Here is a 16619-nt window from a genome sequence, read left to right on the forward strand (position 1 = left end):
CAGAGGTTGGTAATACATGTGGAATTCCATAGACTTGATAGTCCAGGGACGGCAAAGTAGATTTGGTTTTTGATTATGCCAAATTTTGGTGTTTTGATTACGACAACTTCTTAATGTTGTGTAAGCTTTTCAGATCATGAATCCCTTCTGTATGTGTGTCGTTTTGTTTGTTTTTATTTTTATCACTAGATGTCTTAAATTGGGTATTCTAAAAGCAGGATATGAGACAGGAATTTCTTGTGGGTGATGTATTGAGGGGATGCTCTGCAGGGAAACCTGACAAGGGAGTAAGAAAAGCAGGATAGAGTAGGGGAAAGAACTGTTATGGTCTCAGTATAATTGAGGTTTGGCCCAGTTCATGGCATGTCGGGGCAGGAGATGGAGAGGGAAAGGAGCCGGTAATGTCTAGGTACTCCTCACAGGCGTCCTCACAGACAGTAGGATTTCAGCCATGAGAGGAGCCTTGTGCATCCTCTATGGGTTAGTTGTGGGATGCAGACAGTGTGGGGTGATCACTTCTTGGGAATATTTGGCTTGTTTGCTCTCCGAGACCATTCTTCAGAGGAGGCAGGTAACTGAATCTTTAGGAGCAGATAGAGACTAGGTGCTCCAGTCCTGTAAAGATTTAACTAGGCATCCGAAATGCTAGCCTATTATTTAGCAACAAATATGAAATATATACTTACTATAACTTAACTTTGAAGAAAGCTCTATAGTTACCTAATGAATCTCATAGTGGATCTGCAATGTTTAACTGTACAGAAAGTGCAATAAAATTACTATAAAATTGTAATTTTTTTCTTTACAGTCTTTGTATTCATAGGGACTCATATAAACTTGCATTTCTATAATAACAATAATAGCTCACCTTTTACTAACTTTTTACTTTATGCTGGTACTATGCTGTATTTTGTAAGTGTTAATCTAATCCTCCCACTAACCTATTTAGATATGATTTTACACTCATGGATTGGAGAACTGAGGCTTCAAAGAGGTTCTGCATTTTGCACAAAGTTTACACTACTAGTGAATGGTGGAGCTGGGATTGGAACCCAGAGCAATTAGACTGCAGAGCACATACAGTCAACCACTAAATGTTACAGCCTTCCTTTATGAGTAGTCAGTCTGTCCTTAGTTCATATGTTGAGTAGCTATTTATGTAGGTATGTTCTCTCACCAACTAGTTTATAGGCTCCTGGAAGGCAAGAACCAAGAATGTATTGTTTTGGAAACTTCCTTCATTATTCCGAGCATGCCACAGGTGTTTTATACATAAATATGAGTTGAATCAGGGAGCAGCCATCAACTTCCTCATAATTTAGGCTGAATATCTATATACATACCATATACCAATTGTTTCTTTAAGTTTGAAGACACTAAATTATTAGTAGCTAAGGTTAGCAACCTTTCTTTCTGAATTAAGTAGTTTATTCCATAGGAGTTGCTCCGTGCAGTGAATAGTTGAACCTTGAAGATTCAGTGATCACCAGCTGCTAGTGTAGTTTTTTCTGGTGTTGAGTTGTCCATAGATATGAACCAAAGAAACAGAAGTTCCAGTTAAGAAAACCAGTTAGAACTGTTTGTGCAAAATCTAATGTTCTCTAATTATAGAGTTATAAGTTTGAAAATTTTAAATAAATCACAATTACTAACTTTTGTCTCTTTTATACATATTTAGGTTTTGTAGGTCTGTTTAATCTGCTGCTCTTATGGCCAGGTTTCTTTTTACTTCATTATACTGGATTTGAGGACTTTGAGTTTCCCAATAAAGTAGTATTAATGTGCATTATCATTAATGGCCTTATTGGAACGGTTCTCTCAGAGTTCCTGTGGTTGTGGTATGTACTATTTATTACACTATCATTTATTAGTTACCAGTTTATGGACTTTGGGATAGATTAAGTATTTTATATTTCTTCTGTCTTTTGATGGTTCCTCCTGTGCAACTTCCCACCCCGCACACTTCACAATTTAATAAAGTAACTCTACTAGAGCAAGAACTTTGTCTTTTAACTTCTGTGCACCCATTGTGTAGAGTATTACCTTGCACATAGAATGAGCTCAACAAATATTTGTTGAATAAATTTCTGATGAACATAAATTATCTACATTTGTAAAAGTGTTTTAAAGGCAGAATGTTATATAAATGAAAGGTCCCATTACCTAATGGACATCTAAACTTACGAGGTTTATATTCTAAATATGAATAACATGAGTTCTGAGTGAGAATCTAGGGAGCTTTGCTTATTTAGGAGACTTTGGAATGTCTGGTTGTTCATAGATGCTTTTTGTTTTTTTATTCTTAGGGCTTTTCGTGTAGGTGAGCCAGATGTGTAACCCTAAACCTCGATTAACTTGGAATGATAACATGCTTTGAAATGTTATAATACCAAGTATGTTGATATGTCATAATGATCCTAAAATAGTTTGAAGACAATATTATGTGTGGTGTTTAAGAAATCTTTCAGATATAGAGCTTGATACTTAGTCCTGTTTCCATCTAATAGGAACTGGAAAAAAAAACAACAACAAAAAAAAAACAACAACACAAATTGTACCTAAACTCCTAAAAGGAATTTTTTATTATATGCTAGTTAAGACTACTAACTAGTTTTCCCTTGCAAAAGACTACAACAAAAGTAGCCTTTTCCATGGATTTCCTTAATGCTTTGCCTGTACTTTCCCCCTTCCTCAATTAAGGAAATTTCTCTGTTTTCTTGATAGTCTCCCACACTCCCTTTCATTTGTAGTACTGAAAGATTAACTTTCATTTGTAGTAATTTATGTATTTAAATTCCTTTGCTGATCTAAAACTCTTTGATATCAGAATCCATTTACTCATTCATTCTTCCATCTTTCATTGCATGTATTTTAGGTGCACATCAAAGAGTTATGTATTTTATTTCCTATATTATATATCATATACTCTCTTTCATCCTATTCTTTTCTATCAATTTTGGTATTTCTTTTGTCTCATTTCTCTTGCCTCTCTCTACTCTTGGGTCTGGACAGGTAGAATTACTTACTCTGGTAGAGTTTTGATTGAACTCAGTTGAGTCGTGAAGAATTGTTGATCTTCAGCCATTTTTTACTGCAATTTAAATAATTATGTGTACTTAACTATATTTTAATACAAGTTCATGTTTTCTAGTTCTTTAAGTTTAGTTTAAATTAGAAAATTTCAAAGCAAATGAATATATTTCAAAGCAATAATTAAATATTTCTTTGGGTGTTGGCTAGTGAAAGGGTTTAGTATGATGCTTATTACATTAAGACTCATAGTAAACATGGACTGTGCCACCTGTAAGTATTAAAATGCTCATTCTTTATTGAGAGCTTTATTTTTAATAAACATATACAATAGAGTTTTATTATGTTTAGCAGAACTTGATGTAGGTCCTGGAGGATGATCAAGCATGACATGTAATTTCTCTATGTGAGTTTTTTAGTTGCTCCCTTGGAAAAAATTTACATTTAAATAAATAATAACATGTTTTGAAATTTTTTTAATATAACTTTTTTAGAATGAAAAGAGTAATTCATGCAAAGGTATACAAAAGGGTGTACAATGAAAAGGAAATCCTATTATCTCTTTTTCACTCCAAATCTCCATTCCTTTCTTTCATAGACAACCACTGTTAACTTCTAAGCCTTCTACAAATTTTTCTGTACGTGCAGAAGGGTGTGTCAGTCTCCTAATTACCACCCCCCACTCCAACAAATCGTTTTATTTTTAAGACACAAATGGGAGCATACTATAGATAGTGTTCTGTACTTTGGGTTTTTTTCACAGATTATCTTATAAATCTTCACATATCAGCACTTAGGTTCAGTTCATTTTTAAAAGCCTATGTATAGTTCTAATACATTATGTTTCAATCCATTATGTAACATAATAAGTAGAATATAATGTATGTTACTGGTTCCTTATTGAGAGGCATTTTAAGTTTCCATTCCTTTACTTTGTAAATAAAATAGCATTGAATATTCTCCTATATGTCTTTGGGTATATGTGTAAGCATTCTCTAGGATAAATATATGTAAGTGGAAAAGACTGGGTCAATTATAGGGACTTCAGATTTTGATAGAGAATTGCAATGTCATTCTCCACAGAGGAAACACAACTTATATTCCCAGCTGTGTATATATGAGTATTGATATATGAGTATATGAGTATTGTTGAATAGTTAAATTATACAAAGTCATATATTATGATAAAAGCTATATTCATCCTTACCTAGAATGGATTTTTCAGGATCTCAAGAAGGTTTATTTTTCAGATACACTCTAATACTCGAGTGTTTAGAGTACTAATGATAACAACTCAGTAGCAGCAAACCAGTCAGTGAAGAAACAAACATATCCCTTATACTCTGGGTGTTTTTGGCAACAAAACAAGTATAAGAAACATATCTCTCTATATTTTACCTTTTTTTAAATTATAAGAAAATACACATGTCTCAGAAGTCATAATTTGCATGTATAATGATTCCCTTCTTTGGGAGAAGCAGGGTTATTCTATGTTTAACTGTAAATGGAACAGTAAACTTCAGCGTACATAATCAAGGGCTGAGTAGTAAACTACAGATTTAAAAGTATGGTTGTGAACTTTTTTTTGTAAATTAAAGATGTGTTCTTGTCCCTCATTGTTTATTTTTAAAAAATTGAGGTGTGCTGTAAAGCGCATATACTATACCATTTGTATTAGATGTTGAATGGTAGCACCTAGTTCTCTGTCTCAGCGTTTCCCAGAGTGTGCCCCTGAAATGATAATAAATGATAAAAGGATTCAGCCATCAGCTAAATTAGGAAAAGGCAGTATAAGTCAAATAGTTTTCTTTTTCTATATTTATTTTGAGAGAGAGAGCATGCACATGCAAGCACAGGCGGTGGAGGGGCAGTGGGAGACAGAGAGAATCCTAAGCAGGCTCCGTGCTCTGCGCTAAGCTTGATCTCATGACAGTGAGATCATGACATCAGCTGAAATCAAGATTCGGATGTTTAACCAACTTAGCCACCCAGGCACCCCAAGTAGTTTCCTTTTTAATACTTCATCTCAGACTCTTTATGATAGTACTTTGTGTTACAAGTCTCTAAGTACATATGCTGCATTAAAAAAGGAAAAATTGACCTCCTGAACTGTCTTTTCACAGAGCAGTTAGCTAATAAGTAGTGGGAACCACTAGTACTTGAGTTCTCTTTCCTGCATTAAGAACTAATGGTATAGCCTCTAGTGAATATGTTGAGTGACACTTTATCAAGATAGCCTCTTTTATTGCAGGATAGCATTATTAATACTAATATATACTGAGCTAGAATTTACTAACCTAGAATTTCCATGGGTCTGTAAGTCACAATTACATGCATTACAGTTTTATCTTGGGTTATAATTTCTTTTTTTTCTTTTTTTCTTTTTTAAAGTAACCTCTGCCTGCAATGTGGGGCTCGAACTCATGACCCTGAGATCAAGAATCTCATGTTCTACTGACTGAGCCAGCCAGGCGCCCTGTTTTCTTTTCATACAAATTATTAGTCTGTATAAATGGCTTACCTATTTGGTATAATGCTTTCTTTCATTTTTTTTTCTTTCAACTAAACAAAATCATGTGCAGATTGCTATTTCAAAATTTGATACCAACATTGGTAGTTCAAGGGGAAAATAAAGTGAAGAGCTTAAGTTTGGTTAGGACATTTGCTAGAAAAATGGAAAGCAATACAGAAGTACCATTAAAAAATAACCAGTCCTTTTCAATGCTTAGCCAAACCAAAAGAACAACACAGGTCAGAAGACTATTTTAGTTTTCATGAGGGTGAGATATTTTTGGTTTGGTGAAAGACTCACGTGTTGGCTTATCACTTTCTGAGAAGTCTGTGGTGTGAAGTGTTGTCCTGCAGTTTAATAAAGCTGTTTCCTTTGTTAGCTAAGTATCGTCATTACAAAACTATGAGAACTCTTTCAGCAATTTTATTAAAAATGTTAATGAAATAGAAGCTATGCATCCAAATTGAATAATATCTGTAAGCAGATCTGGAAAAAGGCATAAAGTACTTTGAAAGTTTTATTCTTACTTATTTGGATTTTTAGTATTTGAAGATAAACTTTAAGAATCTTTCTAGTTGCTTTATTGTGTCTGAGTCTGTCCTAAGCTTTTGTTTTTGCTCCTGATCTCTCATGTCCATATTTCCTTTGGTTTTTTTACTCTTCTAATATGGAAACATGTATTTTCTTCTTTTTCCTTTTTAGGGGCTGCTTTCTTACCTCATCGTTGATAGGCACACTTGCACTAAGCCTTACAATACCTCTGTCCATAATAGCTGACATGTGTATGCAAAAGGTAAGACGCACTATTTATTAGATATTTTAGATGTAGTTTTAAAAGAGAGACAGTGAAAGTTAGGGCACATGATTAAATGTCCCAAGGTGCTTTACTACATAGAGATATATAAAAAGTACCAAAGAAATGGATAATCTCTTGCATTTTTAGCTTTTCAATTTTTTTTTCTTAATTTCTTAGTGAAGAACAAACAGTATCTTTATATGTAGTTCTCCAGTTTTAGAGCTGATTATTGCATGTTTTCTTTGGTAAGTCAGTGGTATAGGATAGAAAATGGGATATATCTTATTATATAATTAGTGGTGTTTTGATTTCTAAGATAAATTCCAAAGTTTCTTTAATAGTGTGATACTATTATCAGTCTGAGCAACAGGAATAATGTTTCTCAGCAAATGCTCATTTCTGTCTGGTTCAGGAGGGGCAAGTGCTCTGTTCCTCTTCTGTGATGTCCTGGTCTGGATGCAGGGACTTTTATGACGAACATTGGCAATGATAACATCACAGAAAAGAGAATACCTTCTAACAGCCCGAAGGGAGGAGTTTCTTTAGTGCTTTTGGGGGTAAGGGGGAGAAAGGCATGCCATATATATTCAACTAAAAGATGTAGTATAGTCATTTATCAGTTTAGTGTTTGTAAAACTTTGAACTCCAGGAATTAAGTAACAAAATTGTGTGTGTGTGTGTGTGTGTGTGTGTGTGTGTGTGTGTAGTTTGGTTTAATACAATTTGAAGAGGGAATACTTGAAAGCCCTAAGGCTTATAATGTGTAGAAATTATAATCAAAGTTTTAAAGATTTTTTTTAAGATCTTTGTGCAGTTCTTAGGATAAAGGCAAAATACTCTCAATGATATGTATTTTCTTTATTTAAAAAACGGTTCTGTGCTGATACTTTGTTTCATGGCTCAGTAAATTCTTGCTTATTTGTCATGGTTATTAACAGAGTTTCTCCTTAATTTAGGTTATCTTCTATATCATGCATTTTCAAAGAGCGAGAATATTGTAACATATACATAACACTAAAGTTATACATCATTAGATTCTTTATAGGTTTAAATAATATCCAGGTCCTTCCACATCTCATGATCTTGAATATCAACCAAAATTGCTCTAGTGAAACTAGGGGAGTGCTGTATAAGAGGATTTTGGTAGACTACTGTGTAAATGAGCTTTTCTGTACTGATATTTTGAAAATACCAGCTTTTGCTGATTTGAAAAATAAAAATTGAAGGTTAATTTTAGGATTTTTAAAACACTGTCACAGGGGATATAATTTTATTTAATGAGTATGTAATTTATGGATTCAGATATTTTAAGATGAGGGCAAAACATAAGGAAAATGAAGATAAATGATTGATTGATTAGAAAAACATAACCAGTCTTTTCTCGATTGTCTTCACATCTCGAATTGGACAGCCAGTTAAATGAGTTGGCTGGGCCTCCAGTGAGAATCAAGGGTAGGAAGATACTTTCTAGAAAAAGTGGCAGGGTGTCCCAGAACTGTAATAGAAACAGTAGAACTCTACTTTCATGTTTTTTTTTTAATTCTAATAAGCAACTATATTTATATATAGTTTCTGAAATTTCAGCATTTATCAGTATTTTTTATTGTGCTTAAAATAAATTATTTAAACCTATTTATAATTGATATTTTGTATGAGAGGAAGCATCTCTGCTAGTATTCACATTTATATCCAGATATGGTCAGGTTTAGACAGTAATGTAGACAATTTTTTGTCATTGTCTTCATTTTATTTTATTTTTAATTTTTTAATGTTATTTATTTTTGAGAGAGAGAGAGGGCAAGCAGGGGAGGAGCAGAGAGAGAGGGAAACACAGAATCCTGAGCAGGCTTCAGGCTCCGAGCTGTCAGCACAGAGCCCAACATGGGGCTTGAACTCACAAACCACGAGATCATGACCTGAGCTGAAGTTGGACACTCAACTGACTTGAGTCACCCGGGCACCCCTCAGTGTCTTCATTTTAAAATGCTGTCTTCATAGCTTGTTGGAAATAAAATCAGAACTTTTTTATTATGTGGCAACACATAAATAACTGCATTGTTACAGGTGAACTTTGCTTTTAAAGGTCAAGTAGGGTTTTACCCACCTTTACAAAGTTTACTTTTACTCAATTGTAAAATAGGGTTTTAGCTGAATATTCATGAAATCACTCTTATCTACTATATCTATATCTTTAACTTTCATTAGTCATAAGTTTTCATACTTTTTCTGGTCTTGGGTCATTTAAATACGTCATGGCTTTTCTAGATTATTAATATTCTGGCAAATATTCCAAGAATATGTTTTGCCAATAATTTGATAGCATTGTGAAGGCTTTTTAGTTTCACTTACTGACTGCTCTTTCCTGGGTATTCTTACGCTCACAGCCTGTGTGTGTATCTGCAAGCAGGACATGCATATTAAAAGTTGTCAGTGATTATTCTTGCGTTATGTATTGTGAGTCCCTCATAAAAAATATTCTCACAAAACCCCTTTGCTCTGACTAATGGTGCTGGGAACTGGAGTAGTATATGTTTCCCACCAGAGGGAGTCTTGCTTATGATTCTAAACTGCACTTTTTTTTTTTTAATACTTACAGAGAACAAGCAGTTTTTCTTATTTTAAAGATAGGAGTTACTATTTTCATCAGTATGTTGAAAGCAAATCACACCACTGGGTTGCAGCTGAGTCTCAATCAGTGCAGCCTTCTTTGACAATTGGTTTTGATTCTTAGTTGAATCTAGATGGTAGAGGTAAACTAATGAAGGGAAAGATTTTTCTTCACTTTATGGCATCTCATTATCTTCAATTTTCTTGACAACCCTGATAAAATGATGGATTGGAGGCTCAACCTTGATGATATCTGATGGGCTCTTCACCCCTGAGGCCCTGCTTGCTGCTGTCTTCTCTGGCTCACGTTTCTTAGTAAAAGTGTTCTTGTTTGTTGTCTTTAGTGTACTTAAGCCATGATTTCCTTTTGGAGTTTTTTTCATTTGTTACTACATAATCAAATTATTTTCAGAGTAAGCAGGAGAATTTGTTGCAAATTAAAAAAAATTTTTTTTTAATGTTTATTTATTTTGAGAGAGAGACTGAGAGTGAGCAGCAGAGGGACAGAGAGAGAGGGAGACATAGAATCCAAAACAGGCTACAGGCTCTGAGCTGTTAGCACAGAGCTCAATGTGGGGCTCGAACCCACGAACTGTGAGATCATGACCTGAGCAGAAGTCGGATGCTTAACTGACAGAGCCACCCAGGTGCCCCTGTTGCAAACTGTTAATTAAAGGTTTGCACAAGTTGCACTTAAGGGTTTTTGGTGCTGTCTTTGGGAAGGAATGGTAACATAGCACAATGTATCACAACATATTATAGCATAGTTTTTTAAAATGTGAGTTTTTGGAGCACCTGGCTGGCTCAGTTGAGTGTCTAACTCTTGATTTCAGCTCAGGTCATGATCCCAGTGTCATGGGATTGATCCCCATGTCAGGTTCCACACTGAACCTGGATTCTCTTTCTCCCTGTGCCACTCTACCCTGCTCGTGCTTGCTCTCGCTCTCTCTCTCTCTCTCTTTCTCCCTCTCCCCCTCCCCCTCTATCTGTAAAATAAAAAAGTAAAAATAAATAAAAATGTGAGTTTTTGAAGATGACTTCAAAACTGAAGGGAGGATCTACTTGAGGATCGGCAGTAATCAGTACAGGAAAAAAATGGGCAATGTGTTGTGGAAGACAAAGCTAAATGGTTTGTAATTCTGCTCTCAGATGTGCTATGCCTAATACAGGAAAAGCATGCCTTCTGGCTTTCCTAGGCCATTTTCCAAGCAAGGCATGTTTTTGTTGGTAATTTAAGCAAGTGGAATCATATGCTGAAGTTCTGAATCCTCATATTTAATAATATACTTAATATATTATTAATGCTAAGTATTATCTTCTTGGTGTTTTGACTTACTCCTGCAGATTTTCATAAATGGAAAACTTATTTTAAAGAATAAAGTTGTCTTAATGATAATGGTGGATTGTTTTTATTTTTCTATCTTTTATTTTTAGGTGCAGTTTTCTTGGTTATTTTTTGCAGGTGCGATCCCTGTATTTTTTTCATTTTTTATTGTAACTCTTCTCTGCCATTATAATAATTGGGATCCTGTGATGGTGGGAATCAGAAGAATTTTTGCCTTTATATGCAGAAAACATCGTATTCAGAGGTATATTTGGTTCCAGTATAAGTTTTTAAAAATATAATCCTTGCTAATTAAACTGGAAATCGTATCGTGCTGGACTAATTTGTAGACACTTTGGGAAGAATTACTGAAAGATTATAATTTTATATGTACTATGCCACATAAAATTAAAATAAGTTGTTTAGATCCTTTGTGTGGTAAGATAGTTTCTTCACAACTACTTTAAAAAATGTTTTGATTTATAGGTAAAACCAAAGTGCTTACTGTTTTGCTGTGATGAATTTAAATGTAGAAAACTTTCATTGGTGTGAACAAAATTTAAATAAAATATGATAACACTGCTTCAAATATCTTTCTTTTTTAAGAGAGAAAGATTTTTACATCCTACTATAAAAAGAACTTGGGGCATGTTGTTGGGAAGTCTTGCCTTAGTCGTGTTGACCTCACAGCTTCAGCCAGTAGAATAGATAATTTTTAAGGGCTCCTTTCCATTCAAAAGCTTTCCTTAACTATTGCCTTAAAAACATTTTTTTTAAGGGTTCCAGAAGACAGTGAACAGTGCGAGAGTCTCATTCCTATGCACGGTGTTTCTCAGGAGGACGGAGCTAGTTAGCTGTTGTCTGTAGTCCAGGTTTGTATGTTAGCTAGTATTAGTGCTGAATAAGGTTCTTTATTCCTGTAATCTCAAATACTGTCTAGAGGGTAAGGGAGTCAAGCTCTGGACTCATACTGCCTGGGTTCCAATTCTAGCTTCTCTGTGCACTAGCTGTGTGACCTTATACAAGGTTCTTCACCTGTCTGTGCCTCAGTTTTCTTATTTGTGAAGTGGGGTTGTGGTAGTCCCTCCTCTCTCATAAGATTACTGGGAATATTAAATACTTGGTAAGATTTAAAGTGTGCAATAGTGCCTGACTCAAATTAAGTGATCCCAAGTTCAACTATTACTTTTATTCACGCTAAGGATCATAATTTTATTTAATAATACACTTTAGAAAAATGTTTTTCCTCTAGTATAAAAGTAAGAAAAAATATATTAATTTGGTGTATATCCAGTCTTTTCTCTGTATGTCTGTGAGTGTTTTCCACAACTGGCATAGTGTATATCCTGATTCTCTGACTATGCTTTTTCAATTAATGTTTCAAGAACATTTCCCCATTTTTAAAAAAATTGTAAAAAATACTATCTTTTATATTTCTGACAAGACAGACGAGTACATGGTGTTTTTATCTTTCGCTGCATCAATGCTTGAAATACATCTAACATATATTTTTGGCAGCTATAAAAGTAGTTATGTACTTATTTAGAATGAGAAATCACAGTAAATTACTGAAATTCTGCAGATTCAGGTCCCTTTCTTCTAAGATAACCTGAGGCAGTTTATATTGAAATGTTTCCTGACTCAGCTGGGCTTCCCCTCCTCACTTAGAACATTTAACAACTCCTGTCAACTCCTTGCACTCAAATTGGCCTTTGAAGGTTAAGTGTCATCCTCTTTGTGGCAGATTCACCTCTAACCTAGGACTAAGTGTCTTGGTCTTGTGTTTTCCTTTGGTCATTTTGTATTCCAGCTTTTACTGTTACGATGGTCACCCATGCACATAGTTGAGAGAGTTCGAGTTCTAGTTCTACGAGATTGCTCATACAGAGCGGCTGCCGCCTGCCCTGCCCACCTGCTTCTGCTCTCGTCCCACTCCAAGAAGTCAACGTTAAACTCGTCAGTTGTTTTGACCCCCCTCTTCCCCCCCCCTCCCCCCACCCCACCTCACACACTGTCTTCAAGTACCACACTTATACTTCTGTTTCTTGATTTCTCTGTTTTAGGCATCTTCAGTTGATGTTCCCACTTTGGTAGATGAGGATAGATTACATTCAAGTTTCATCCTCCTCTCTCCCCACCCCACTTGCCTGCTTTTCCACCACCTCCTCATCCCAGTGTACTTATTGTATAACTATGGATAGATTTGTAAGCAGTGTTTGCATGGTCATGGTGATGTAAATGTTACTTTTACCTGAGTCGTGGTGGATTGTGCTTGGCATTTCCACAGTCCAGAGACCCTTTGTTACACTTTTAGAGAATGCACCTCACATTTTCTCTGGGGATAGAGAAGGGGCACTTGACCAGCTGTAAAAAGTAAGGCAGGACATTTGAATGTCTAACTGCTTTTTCTATAAACCGTGCCAGTCTTTCTGTTTTAGCTGTTTCTTCACTCCTCCTTTTAGAGATACCTGCTTCGCTGTTGTTTTCTAGTCTCTGCTCTTCCCTTTGTCCATGTGACAAAAATCCCTTTATTTTCTTTTTACTGAGGTTTTGGCAGCAAAGTAGAACCAAATATGTTTATTTACCATCTTTAAATTTTAAAAAGTACATATAGTTATTTTTTAAAGCTTTGTAGTGCTGTAACGTATGCACTCTCTCCCTACTGTGTGTGCATTATTCCCATGGTCACACTCATGCCCACCCCCCGCCCCCCCCCCAGCAAGGACTCAGTAAATTTGGGAGTGAGAACTGGATAAGAGGAGATAGTGAACTCGGCAGAGTGTAAAGGAAAGGTGTGGCAGGAGTCTTTGTTGCATCGGGGTAATGGTGGGTATGCCATGAGTCAAACTGTCACCACATGATCTGTAAGCAGTGTTGGCCTTAGACACTGCTGTGGAACTCACTCCCATGTGCTTTTAGTGCTCACCTCCGGTTCCGGTATCCAGTTGTTAAGTGTAATAAACTGTGTTTGTTATATATTTCAATGTTAAGATAATTTGCTTTTTACAGTATAAACTGTAGAAATTAAAGCTGTGACAGTTATAATCTAATGATGATTTTGTGTTTGTTTGTTTTTATTTTTAGCTTGATAATGGAACATTATGCAGCGAAGAGACAATCCCTGGCAAGTTTTTGTAGAAAATGTTTCAGTGCCTAGTCTGAAAAATAACAGTTTCAGTTCTTTGGAACTCTAAAATATATTTTCCTCATACCTGTTTTCTTCATTTCATAATGAAGTACTTTGCTATGTAGCTGTGTACATATCACCACAGTTATAGGAAGTTCCAGTCCACAGTCCCGCTAAAAGACCAACCTGCCTTACACATCTCAAGGAATTCAGCTGATGAAATAATTTGAACTAATCAAGGAATAAAATTCTGATGTTCTGGAGACTTTATTTTCACATTATTTGTTAAACACTGGGCTATATTATGAAAATGTTTTCAAGAAATCATTTAAGTATATAGATCAGTGTTTCTTACAGATAAAATGATAAAATAAGCTGCCTATAATAGGTATGGACTATACTTTTAAGTTTCGTAGAATATTGCAAATTAACAACACAGAAAAATGTTTAATTTTATGCAAGTGTGTCCATGCAAATTTAGTGGGACTTTAAAGAGAATCAATCTCTGAGAAAAATCTGGTTCACTCACACTACATATGCTGTATTACCCTTTCATAGCATTAGGTGCCTTGTATTTTAAATCTGTGACAAACTATGACAAATTTTTAAAGGGGAAGTATTACTGTAAAATGAAGAATTATGTATTTCTAAAGGCTGTATTGCTGTAAATTTAATTGATAAAGCTCTGCTTAATTTAGAGTTTTGAAGAAATATTCTCTCTTCAATTAAGACATTTTCATAATGGAATGATTTAAATTGAAGTGATGAAGAGTATTATTGAAATAAAATGTTTATATATATGTATTTGCGTGCTACAGATCTATGAATTGGTTTCTGATTTTTTTTCATATATGTGCCAAATTACTCTAGAACTGGATGTCTCTTAAATAATTCTAGTTTTCCGAAATAAATGTTTAATGGTTAAATATTTTACCTTGTTTGTTAAGAAGGTAAAAAAAAAAAAAACTTTAAAAATTCCATTTGAATTTTTCCTCTACCAAGCTTAAGTTAAATATAAAATACTCCTAATTACAACTCTTAAATTTGAGTTTTATATGTACTTACTTTGCAACTGCCCCTGTTCACTGCAGACGTCAGTGAATGAACAGGTGTCTCAGGATTCATCTAGACTTTTGATGAATCACCCATTTCCTTTTCAAGTTTTGTGAAAATAGTTCATTTCTCTTCAAAATTTCCTAACAGATCTGATTTTTAAAAATCTCTTTGCAGTGTTTGGCTTCAGTTTGTGTTATTCACACTTTTAAAGTTGTTTTGGTGTTACCATAAGTCTAAAATGGAGTTTAACCATCTTTTTGCTTGTCCTGAGATCTTTTATATTAGCTTAAAAGATTGTTTATGATGTTAAATTTAAAAAACAAACAGTTGTTCTCCTATTTAGTGCCACCAATAATTCTTGTAAAGCTAAAAGTAGTATTGATTTTGTTACTGTGACCCAGGGTAAAGGCATTGTAAAGAATATGGACCTATAATGAATTTTTGAAAAAAATATTTATTTAGTTTTGGGAGAGTGCAAGTGGGGGAGGGTAGAGAGAGGGGGACAGAGGATCCTAAGTGGGCTTTGCGCTGACAGGCTGACAAGCAGCGAGTCTGATGTAGGCTCAAACTCATGAACTGCGAGATCGTGTCCTGAGATGGCTGAAGGTGGACACTCAACCAACTGAGCCACCCAGGTGCCCCTGCCTCTTTTTTTTAAGTAGGCTCCATGCCCAACATGGGGCTTGAACTCATGACCCTGACATCAAGAGTTGGATGCTTTACCGACCGAGCCAGCCAGGCTAAGGAATTTTTTCTTAAAAAGAAATTAATGAAGTAACATTTCAATAGCTCAAGCTTCAGTTGAGGTTTATTTATCTAGATACCTTTACTTTCTGTTTTTTTCTGTTTTGTCACCAATACCTTCAACAATTACAGGGTAAAATCGTTGAAACAGTGAAGGCAGAATTCAAAATTTAAATTATTCTGTAAAAATGGTAGGAAATGAGGTTGAACTTAGAATTTTTTGGGTTTTCTTATGCTCTGTGTTCACATGTCTTACAGATCATGTGTTGTCACTCAAGGACTCAGTAATAAGCCTTAGCATGCTGGTTAGACTTCTTCCACTAGGCTACTATGTTTTGTTTTTTGTTTTGTTTTTTGTATTCTTAATTTAAGAACAACCTCTTTAGAAGGAAGCATCATTAAATCAGTTAACTGAAAGTACAAATTATTGCTGCTTCACTCATCTACCTATTACCTTTTCTCTCAGGTGTTGTCTGAATGATTTTTTTGTTTGAATACTGCAGCCACAAAGAGTGAGCAGTTGGGGACTTCCTTTCTGCACCTTTGTAGTCAAGGGTTCATCTGCTCAAAAAATAAAGTTGTGGTTTACTTCCATTCTGTGATTTCCCAGACATGTAGGCCCAAGGCCCTCAGATTGCAGCAGCCTAATTGCAGGCCTCTGCAAATGTTGGCAGGGTTACATTCTAGTAACTGCTCCTGTTCTCCCTCTGTTAGAGCAGTACTGGTCCACAGTTCTGTTTTTCTGAATCCAAAGACCACATGGAGCAGGGGCGCCTGGATGGCTCAGTCAGTTGAGTGTTTGACTCTTGATTTCAGCTCAAGTTGTTATCTCAACGTTTGTGGGATTGAGCCCCTCGTCCCCAGCTCTGCACTGACTATGGAACCTCCTTGGGATTCATTCCCTCTCTCCCTTCTCTCCCTCTCTCTCTCTCTCTCTCTGTCTTTCTCTCTCCCCCGCTCTGCCCCTTCCCTGCTCACACGCTCTCTCTCTAAAATAAGAAAAATTAAAGTAAAAGACAAGGGATTTCTGATTCCTTCTTTCAGTCTTGGACTTTTCTTCCTATATGTAATTTAAATCCTACTCTTAAATGTTTCAAATTATGACCTTATGTTTGATGAACATCAGACTCTGAATTGAAACAAAACTGAAAAATGAAGCAGCCATACAAGTGCTTCGATGAATGCTTGTTGGAGCTCATAGAAGCCATTAGCTGTAGGTGATACACCTATACTTTAAATAAATTTTGAATTTTTAAGAAGTTGATATATTGGCTTCTATCAGCTTGGCTTAGTTAATTCCTTACATTAAACTGATTTTCCTCTGGTAGCTGATGAATAAAGTTTATTGTTTCTATAGAAGTGAACTCACAAGGTTAAATGTTAATGTTCTCAAAGGAATACTGCCTTGTTGCAGGAAGAATGC

The 16619-nt window shown here is 35.3% G+C and overlaps 1 protein-coding gene across 1 annotated transcript in view; it reads left to right on the forward strand.

The window, feature by feature from the left end:
* SLC35F5 (solute carrier family 35 member F5) overlaps positions 1-14200 on the forward strand; it is a 37033-nt gene extending 22833 nt beyond the window's left edge. The window contains exons 12-16 of the mRNA XM_027055930.2: positions 1679-1838; positions 6245-6335; positions 10380-10534; positions 11048-11141; positions 13354-14200. Coding sequence (XP_026911731.1) covers positions 1679-1838; positions 6245-6335; positions 10380-10534; positions 11048-11123 — 482 coding nt within the window. The 3' untranslated portion in view covers positions 11124-11141; positions 13354-14200. The remainder of the gene's footprint in view (positions 1-1678; positions 1839-6244; positions 6336-10379; positions 10535-11047; positions 11142-13353) is intronic.
* The last annotated feature ends 2419 nt before the right edge of the window (positions 14201-16619 follow it).

This window comes from Acinonyx jubatus, chromosome C1 (assembly GCF_027475565.1).
Source record: "Acinonyx jubatus isolate Ajub_Pintada_27869175 chromosome C1, VMU_Ajub_asm_v1.0, whole genome shotgun sequence".
Lineage (NCBI taxonomy): Eukaryota > Metazoa > Chordata > Mammalia > Carnivora > Felidae > Acinonyx > Acinonyx jubatus.